Genomic DNA, 10,056 nt, shown 5'->3' on the forward strand with positions numbered 1-10,056 from the left:
AAAGAAAATTTTTTCCTAATGTCCATGATAGTCCACCAAATATACCACAGTGAGTTTAAACCAGAAATGTTGTCTAGGTCTTTAAAATTATTACAAATTAAAATATCCTACATTCTCCACTATTTCCATCTTGAGACATCTGGGAAACAAAATCCAACCCAAATGCTTTCTTTCTCCAGATTGAAACACTGAGATTTTCCTTTCACTTGGGGTCTAGCTGCCAAGGAAATCTCTGCTGGATAAATTAATTGTTTCTCTTTTCATTGGCATTGCTGGAGTTCTGAGCAAAGAGGATGAAAGGCATGAGGGGACAGGCAGGGCTACAGCAGATCCTTCCAGCACTAACTGGGGTTCTTAGCTGGATGCCTGGAAATAGGTCTTCTTAGATAGAACCATCTCAGACTCCCCTCCACCCCCATCACTGCAGGGGGCAGTGGTAACTGACAGAGTCTTTTCCTCCTTCCTTTTGGCTCTGATTCAGCTTACAGATCCCTCAGCCAAGAACCTGAGAAGGCAGGATGAGATCAGGAAGCCTTCCTGGATCTCTGCCTCCAGTGAAGAGTGCCAGCTGGACTGCCCTAGAGGGACAAACGTGTCCTGCAGAGGCCCTGGGTGGACAAGACTTGATTTAGGCTATTGAAATTTCTTCTTGTAGAGTCTTCCAGGACAACTTATAAAAGAAAACATTTCCTGTGTCCTGGTTACACTATTAGTCAATTGTACATTCATCTTGAATAGGGTCTGCGGTCTCATAAAATAGCACTTGTGATATAACCTACCAATTACTGTGTCAGTGGGACAATTTTTCATATTCCACATGCTCAAGTATTAATCATTTCTAATTATAGTAAAAAATCCAAGGCAAGGCCTTGAATAACCACTCTAAATTAATAGTCTTTTATTTATTTATTTATTTATTTATTTATTTATTTATTTATAATGTTTATTTTTGAGAGAGAGAGAATGAGTGGGGAAGGGGCAGAGAGAGGGGGACAGAGGGCTCTGTGCTTACAGCAATGAGCTTGATGTGGGGCTTGAACTCATGAACCATGAGATCATGACCTGAGCCAAAGTCCAATGCTCGACTGACTGAGCCACCCAGGTGCACCCCCTTTTTTTAATGTTTGTAAATTAACAGTCTCTTATAGGGAGACATTTTGATGCAGTGGTCTTTCTTAAAGTCCGGCAAATGATACAACTTTGCTTCCTTGTGATGTAATTCTTATCCTTTAAGGAAATTGTACAGAAAGTTATGAGACGGTTCAATGACCGCTAGTGATGATCTGACCAAAAAGAATGCTTTTGGAAAGTAATTGCATCTTCCCAGGCAAAGTCAAGTGCCGAAGTCACACTGTTCACATTCGTTAAGTGCTTCTGCATTCTCAAATATTTTACTTAATTCTTTGGCATTAACTCAAAAGATGTTTATTCTGTATCTACCTTGTATAGGACAAGCTTTGGGAAGGTTTTTCTATTTTTCAATTTGCAATAAAGAATGTTTTTAAAAGCTAGTTTCAAATTTCAATATACGAATATGAAAGCTGAAAAATAGTAATAGAAATATTTTTTAAATGAAACCTTTCATTTTAGCTGCACCATTCAAGGACAGAAAAATTAAAATAAGATTAAGGGCTACACTAAAAGTTGAAGTGGATAAGAGTCACAGGAACCCTGGGTGGCTCAGATAGTTGAGCGTCTGACTTCGGCTCAGGTCCTGATTTCGCCGTTCAAGAGTTCGAGCCCCAGTTCGGGCTCTGTGCTGACAACTCACAATATGAAGCCTGCTTCATATTCTGCCTCTCTCTCTATCTCTGCCCCTCCCCCACACTCGCTCTCTCTCTCTCTCTCTCTCTCTCTCTCAAAAATAAATAAACATAGAAAAAAAGGATAAAGTCAGGATACTCTCTATGGAGGTTGTGCTACACTGGAAAGAATTATCTTATTAATATGAAGTATGGGTGCTTAATTAGGTTTTTGCTAGACATGTAAACTCACTTTAGAGTTTCTCCAAATAAGAAACCTCCTAAATGAAAATTTCTTCTCTGTAAGTTTTTAGAAACATATGTAAAAGCAAGTATATACCTACATTTGAATCATTTGTTACCGTGTTTGTTCATACATTTAAAAGGCTATATTATATAAGAAAGATTACTAAGAAAAACATGGAAAAAACAAAATACCTTCTCTCTGAGCACTGTTTCTATACCCTCTACCACTATTAGTATTCAATATTGACTTTTTCCCAGCTGAAAAGGACTCAGTAGAAATCCCTTTTAAGATTAGTGACTAGTAGCAGAAGGTAAATTCTCAAGGGGAGCTATTTGAAAAACATAACCTGTGGATGAATCATTCCAGCAAAGAGAATATTAAGGCTTGGATTGAGCTCTTAGCAAAAGGGTAAAATCACCGAAGTTATGAAACCACATAGCTGACTATGACATGCTCAGAGCTGAGACACTGTTGATGAGGAAAAGGGACCGTGAGAAACCATTTCAAGTTGACCAAAAACTGCCACTTCATTGGATGGAGATTCTGTTAGGTTTTCACCAATCAAGTGGCATTTGCTCAGAGTTGTTCCTTTTTGTACCACTAATCCCTTGGCCTCTCCTTTGGACAGGTGTGGTGTTCCCTTACTTCCCACGACTGGGGCGCTACAATCTCAATTTTCACGAGGCACAGCAGGCTTGTCTGGACCAGGATGCTGTGATTGCCTCCTTTGACCAACTGTACGACGCCTGGCGGGGCGGGCTGGATTGGTGCAACGCCGGCTGGCTCAGTGACGGGTCTGTGCAATATCCCATCACAAAGCCCAGGGAACCCTGTGGAGGCCAGAACACGGTGCCCGGTGTCAGGAACTACGGGTTTTGGGACAAAGATAAAAGCAGATACGATGTTTTCTGTTTTACATCTAACTTCAATGGTAAGCTATTAACTGTACTGCCTTCTTTCCTATCCCGGGGACCAATGCATACTATAACACCACGCTCAACTTTCAATCTTACCAATTAGAAAAGAACATGGTTTTGATACACTGTTCCCGTTTGAACATGTAAAGTTCTTCACTGTCATAATTTTTTTTAAAATATCCACCCAGGGCAAGCAAAAATGCTTATTGCCACTATTCTTAGGTTTTATTGCATCAGATTATCATAAAATAGTTTAAACTGTAAGGGTTCTCTTTCTTATTGACAAAGATGCTGCTGCCCCTGCGCGCAATACAGATGCGTGCCCTGGGATACAGAGCTCTTAATGAAGTGAAGGTAGCTTCCGAGTCATACTCTCCTTCTCTAAATTACAAAGCCAGTTATGTTCAGGGTTGATCAGCAAAGTGCACCATCAGGAGAGAGCTCAGAGTAAAGAGAACTTGGCAAGAAAAATTAAGTAGCAGTAACACTGGAGGTGAAAGCAGAAGAAGAGAGATCATGTTGCCTCGGTGTTGCTGATTGCCTTCCATGTAACCCCCAGCCCTGTCTTGCTCCATCCAGAGCCAGCTACGTAATTTGTGGGGCCCAGTGCAAAATGAAAATGAGGGCTCCTCATACAAAAATTAAGAATTTGGGCGCCTGGGTGGCTCAGTCGGTTGAGCGTCCGACTCCAGCTCAGGTCACGATCTCGCGGTCCGTGAGTTCGAGCCCCGCGTCAGGCTCTGGGCTGATGGCTCAGAGCCTGGAGCCTGCTTCCGGTTCTGTGTCCCCCTCTCTCTCTGCCCCTCCCCCGCTCATGCTCTGTCTCTCTCTGCCTCAAAAATAAACGTTAAAAAAAATTTAAGAATTTTAAGATGGTGACAGCAGTAGGTTAAAGCAAGCATGGGGCCCTGTGTAACTGTACACGTCACACATCCATAAAGCCAACACTGGCCCCATCATTTTATATTTTTGCTCCCTGATGACATGGTTTAGGAAAAATAGCAAGGGATCAGGGATCAACAAACTTTCTGTGAAGGGCCAGATAATAAATATTTTTGGTTTTGTGGGCCACAGGGTCTCTGTTGCAACCACTCAATATGGTTTTGTACACTGTAACACAAAACAGCCATAGACAATTCTACACGGATGGGTGTGGCTGTGTTCTAACAAAATTTCAGTGGACTCTTGTGCTCCAGTTTGGGGACCTCTGGTGTGGATGACAGAACGAACCTTGTAGCTAATGTTGCGGTGGCCTCTACCTTCCCTCCAAATCGCATTGTCTTAGTCACGGAAGAATTGGCAAGCATTAATTTATTCTTCAATAATCTGTAGGTAATGGAGGGCAAGAAGACATCACATTGCAAAGGGTAATCAGATAAAAGAGTGTGACTGTATGCTACCTGAAACTAAAAGTCTAAGATAATCTTCATTGTTTCACCGCAGTCGGTGTCATACTTCACACATTGTATGCATATTTAATACACATTGAAGGGATGTCAGTAATGAACTTTACTCAGTAAGTGGTGGAGACTAACTTGCTCTTTCTTGTGAAATCAAGATATGGTTAGGTGTCAGGGCTCCCACGGAGAGAAGTTGAAAAAAAAAATTCATTCTCTTTGCTAGTAGGTGAACAGACTGGATTCGCATTCTGAGTCCGTATTATTTATGGCAAGTGACTTCCTGTATTTTTTGCATTTTCATACTGTAGTCTCTGAATAAGAATAATGTCTTATTGATACCTGTAATGAAAAGGACTTGAGGGCTTTTGAGTTTTTTTAAATGGACTTTTATGTCAGGAATGTGTTTTGATCTTTTCACATTCAAATTCTGCCTCTCCAAAAACTTGTGCTGGGGCTCAGTCTTGCTACAGCTAGAATTTAAATAGCTCTTGCTTTTAACATGGAATTCTCGCTCTAGTGCTACAGAAGGGCCCTTTGAGTCACTAATTAGCTAACAGAAACTGCAACTGTCATTTCCCTTTTCTGTTTTCAAGCTATAAAAGGGCATGTCTGAACACATGCTAAGGGGCAAGGAATAAGTTAATTTAACAGCAAATGACTGAGGGGCACTACATTAAAGTGACAATCCTATGTTCCCAGAGCTTTATAGACATTGCTCTCTATCCCCCTCCCTCGAGAAACGCTTCCGTTTGGGCTCCTTCCGTCTCTGTACGGCGCAGACGCAGACAGGCCTTTGACGCGCTCTCTCTCTCCTCCTCCACAGGCCGTTTTTACTACCTGATCCACCCCACCAAGCTGACCTATGATGAAGCGGTGCAGGCTTGTCTCAACGATGGTGCTCAGATTGCCAAAGTGGGCCAGATCTTCGCTGCCTGGAAACTTCTGGGATACGACCGCTGTGATGCGGGCTGGTTGGCGGATGGCAGTGTCCGCTACCCCATCTCTAGGCCAAGAAGGCGCTGCAGTCCTACTGAGGCTGCCGTGCGCTTTGTGGGTTTCCCAGACAAAAAGCATAAGCTGTATGGCGTCTACTGCTTCAGAGCATACAACTGAGGGTGCCCCTAGAGCACGCCAGTGTCAAGGTCATTGAGAACATGTGAAAGGTGTTTTTTTTTTTTTCAATACGAACTCATGCAAGTTTTACCAAAACTGTGATAACCCTTTTTTACTTACTGTAAAGAGTCATTTTCATAAAGACCAATTCATCAATTTGGTTTTTTTGTAAAGCTATCACTCAGTATATATTATAAATTAATATAATTTTAAGGGAAGCGCTACACAAGGAGGCTTTAGAGCCAAACTGTTTCGGCTACATCATCCCAGCGAAGTATCCTTTCTTGAATGGGGCACGCGATAGCTTGAGAATTGCTAGGATTAAATTAAGGGAAGCACGGCTACTCAGAGCAGCAGCTCCCACAAGCACAAATTTTACACATTTGTACAATTTTGAAATGTACTACAATCAGCAAATTAGAGCAACAGATTTGAAATACAGGCTTCTTTACATAAACTGAGATTCTGAGAGATTGCACAAAACTCAGTTACACATGGGACAATCTACACTTTTCTAAAAGGTATTATTTCAAGTCTGCAATAGACACAATGTTTTACTCTTAAAAAATCCTGCCTTTTGACCAAGAAATAAAAATTTAAAAAAATTCATATGGACTCCAATGCATATTAACAAGCACAGTTAAAACTCCTTAATAACCCCATTTATATGAAGTATGAAACGTAAATAAGCAGATAATATTTAACCAGTGAAAGACTCCTATCTTCTTTTAATTAAAATTACACATGCCTGAGAAGAATGGTTCTATCTTTTGAGTAGCTTTACTGAATTATATTTAAATTCTAAGGGCCATTTGCTAAGCAGCATTAGCATCTACTCAGGGCAGTTATATAGATAAACTGCTGGACAGAAAAATTGTAAAATTTAGCAGCTTGATTTTATGTTAGCCTATGAAATATTATTGTCCTATAAAAATAACTTTAAACTATTTAATATTTCCTTATTTACCTTACATGAATAAAACTTAAATCACCAAAATAATGTGTAACTATACACTTGCCTAAACAAATACGGACCCGACATTCAAAATTCTTACTATTCTTATTTGTATGTTTACTAGAAAGCCCAACTGGTGCCTGTGTGGGAGGAAAAAAGTGAACAAGTGGTTCTAAACCTTCCTCCATATAGAAAATGTGGTCAATGATATCACTTTCCTTGCTGGTCGTCATTAGGCTCAAATGAAATGTGGAAGCTCTCAGCAAAGAAAGAGTTTACACTAAAATCTTCAAGGCTGTAAATGAAAGGGTAAGACCAGCTTCAGAAAAACAACTTTAGACATTAGCAGCTCCAATATTAAATAAAGCTCTGTTTTCCTATATTTTTATGACTGTTGAGACCCCGCAGGGACCAATATTTGTATTCAAATTACATTTCATGGTTTCCCATTGTTTCACAATGAGTTCTAATAAATGGGATTTACTATAATAATCCAAGTATGACATAGCTGGTATGCTTTCATGAATGTTTTTATGTAGATTTTCCTCCCGTGAACATGAGTAAATAAATCTGTTTCCTGAATTGATTGTGGTTGCATTTAAAGCTCTGTAATAATTCTAATAAATTCACTCTATATAAATGTAGAGTTACATATGTGGAAGGTATAGAACAATCGGAAGTCCATGAAACCATAATTATATCCATACATTATTTAGACAAAATATTGTAAATAAAAGTAGGCCATTTCTTTTGTCGAAGTAGATCTGGGAAATTCCCGATGCTTTAATATTTAAAGAGGACAATGTATGCATGCACTTTTTACATTAGGTTGGATATGCAAATTGTACAAAAATATAAATCCAAAGAGATTGTGAAGTTCAACTCAAACACACTGCTGATATAACTAGAACTCAAACTTCAAAATTAAAAATACCTGAACGGTCTAGGAAAAGATGAATATATTATTTAAAGAGGGGTATCTCCAAAATAACAACTTTAACACACCTCCAATACGGGGGTTAGCTTATTGGAGGAAGCCCATACTTGAATGATTATGACCCACATTACAATAATTTTATTGGAAATCCAAGTGGGAACAAATTTCTGTTGAGGCAGATATATTATTTTCAGTTATTGCTGCAGAACTCTACCTTTATAATATTAAGCATAGTAGTGTTTCTTAACTTTTGAATACTTACTAGTATTGGAATTGGTGCTGATCAAAATCTCTGGAGTGACTGTTAGCTAAATAAAATCTATACTGATTGCACACCATTTTTCCATGCTTGTAAAAAAAGAAAAAAAGAAAGAAAAAAAAAACCTTAACAGAATGAATACTGCTGGGCAGAATTTTTATCTTCTGACTTCCCTCCAAGGATCAGAATCCTCTTATCCCTTTGGAATTCTACCTGAGTAAGGGTTTTTTTAATGTTCTTATTTTGCTGTTTTCCACCAATGTCTATTTTCCTACTTCATTCTCCAAGATATCTCATTAAGAATTTCTAAAAAAGAAAAGTTATCCAAATACAATTCCTAACAAAGTCAGCATAGCACTGACAAATTCAGAAATTACTCCTCAGACTAGGGTTCCAAGAGTATCAGAGGGATGAGATGGGAGTCTGAGTTAGGAAATCCTGTTTTGATCATTTTGTCCATAATTAACACTTGTGGCCCATATAAAGAACAAAGTTGATTTGAAAATTCCACTGAGTTACCTACATTTGAAAACACAAACAAAAAGAAATGATTCATATGAAAAGAAGGAATGGAAATGAAAATAAGTCACATTAACACTGGAAACCATCTTTAAATGACTGCTGCCATATTTTATCACAGTAATTTTTAGTCAAATATGGTATTTGTAAATTTAAACTTTCTGTCATAGAAAGGGGGCCGGTACCTGTTAAAGCTTTATTGTATGCAATAATATAGTTGCTTATTATTTTGGCAATTAGAAGTAGACTCAAAAGAGATTCTGATTTGGTTGCTGGCAGCCATACTGGGTTTCTTGATTTCAGTGCTCCAAAGAATATGGTGGTCTCATGGAGTAGCTGACCACTAAGGAGGGGAGGATTAAAAGGGAATGACCTGTCAGTTTTCAGCATAGAATGCATCAAGAACAATCAATGGATAACTGACATAATTTTGTTGATAAGTGAACTGTATCATAGCTCACTACTGCCAGAGCAGCAATGATGTACAACAAAAGAAATGCAAAATTCAAAAGTCATTAAGCCACCTGATTAAAAGAACAATCAGTACTTAAAGGCATTTAATACCTACTGAGTACAAATCTGAGGAGAAAAACCAATCTGTATTACCAAAAAAAAAAAAAAATGTTTTCATTTTCTGTAAGATACAATGAACTGGTAAACAAACATTAAAAGTCAATTTTGTGTTACTGCAGTATCTTTTGATTCTTCTGAGTTGTAGAATCTTAGCTATTATTCTTCGGTGAAACTCTGTAAGTTACATCATTTCAAGAAAAGACATTTAACCCATTCTTGTTTTCATACATTTCAGTTCAAATTGTAAACACATAACATTTTCCATTTCCTATTGTTTTTGCAAAGCTAAGGGGGGGGAAGGTACATATCTATAATAATGATAAATCAGCAATATTATGTCCCCAAATCTATTGGCTTTTTAAAAATATTTTTATATAACTCAAATACTTTAATTTATTTTCTTCACCAGGTTAGCAATTGCAGAAATCTGTGGTATTGATTAAATTAATGTACTTGAGACACTTTATGACTTCAATTATTAGTACTGAATTAAAAGAAACACCTTTATTTTCATAGTAAAGTTTCTATACTCTAGCAACAAGGAATGTACTTTTCAATGTTTCCATCCCTTCCCTGAATTTTCAACATGGAAAATAGTTTCTGGAGAGTGCTAGTATATAGAAATAGATTCTTGGATACAGAGGCTGTTGCTGGTACAATGAATGACTTGAATTCAAACACACCCAAAATAGTTTGAGGCATTGACATTCAAATAGAAAAGAGCCCTTTAAAATTTTACCCCTATTTATGTGGAATACAATGAACAACCTTGGAAAAGAAAGTTCAAGGGTAAATATCAAATTACATAATCTTTAAGTGTTTAACTTCTGGCAGAGATGAAGGATATCATCTTCAACTTTGCCAGCAAATTTCATGTATGACGACTGCCTGGTCAAACACAAAGCCTGGTTGGTACTAGCATCAAAGGGTCCCATGGAATTCCATCGTACTTACATTAAAAACAAGTTAAACTATTCACATGTGATGTCCTTAGTCCCCTACCAAGTGTTAACACCTCATACTGAGACTATTCTGAAGTAAAAGGGACCCGTCTACTATGGTCAGATATGTAAGGAGACTAAAAATAGTAAAAGATTATGGGGTAGTATGAGGGAGCTAGGGATGCACTAAGAAGAAACTGATACCAAAAGTGTAAGAAAAGGATATTTCCTTTCCTGTCTCAATTTCTTGGGCTTTCTATTTAGAATTGCTTAGAGACACAGCTTAAGATGGCTCCGGAGTCTTTGGTTCTCTGTAAGGTGATATATTTAGGAAACTGACATCAGGCTATGCACACCAATCTTAGGGAGGAAATTCACTGCACACAGTTTTTTTCACTAAAGAAGCTAACAAAGCTTATTTATTTTCTCTATATTTCTTTCAGGCCAATAAAT

General features: G+C 38.1%; 1 protein-coding gene across 4 annotated transcripts in view; it reads left to right on the forward strand.

Moving 5' to 3' along the window:
• HAPLN1 (hyaluronan and proteoglycan link protein 1) overlaps nucleotides 1-6,956 on the forward strand; it is a 72,347-nt gene extending 65,391 nt beyond the window's left edge. For all 4 annotated transcript variants that reach the window (XM_058727854.1, XM_058727830.1, XM_058727845.1 and 1 more), the window contains exons 4-5: nucleotides 2,618-2,920; nucleotides 5,130-6,956. In XM_058727854.1, coding sequence (XP_058583837.1) covers nucleotides 2,618-2,920; nucleotides 5,130-5,419 — 593 coding nt within the window. In that variant the 3' untranslated portion in view covers nucleotides 5,420-6,956. The remainder of the gene's footprint in view (nucleotides 1-2,617; nucleotides 2,921-5,129) is intronic.
• Nucleotides 6,957-10,056: the final 3,100 nt, after the last annotated feature.

Source organism: Neofelis nebulosa, chromosome 1, assembly GCF_028018385.1.
Source record: "Neofelis nebulosa isolate mNeoNeb1 chromosome 1, mNeoNeb1.pri, whole genome shotgun sequence".
Lineage (NCBI taxonomy): Eukaryota > Metazoa > Chordata > Mammalia > Carnivora > Felidae > Neofelis > Neofelis nebulosa.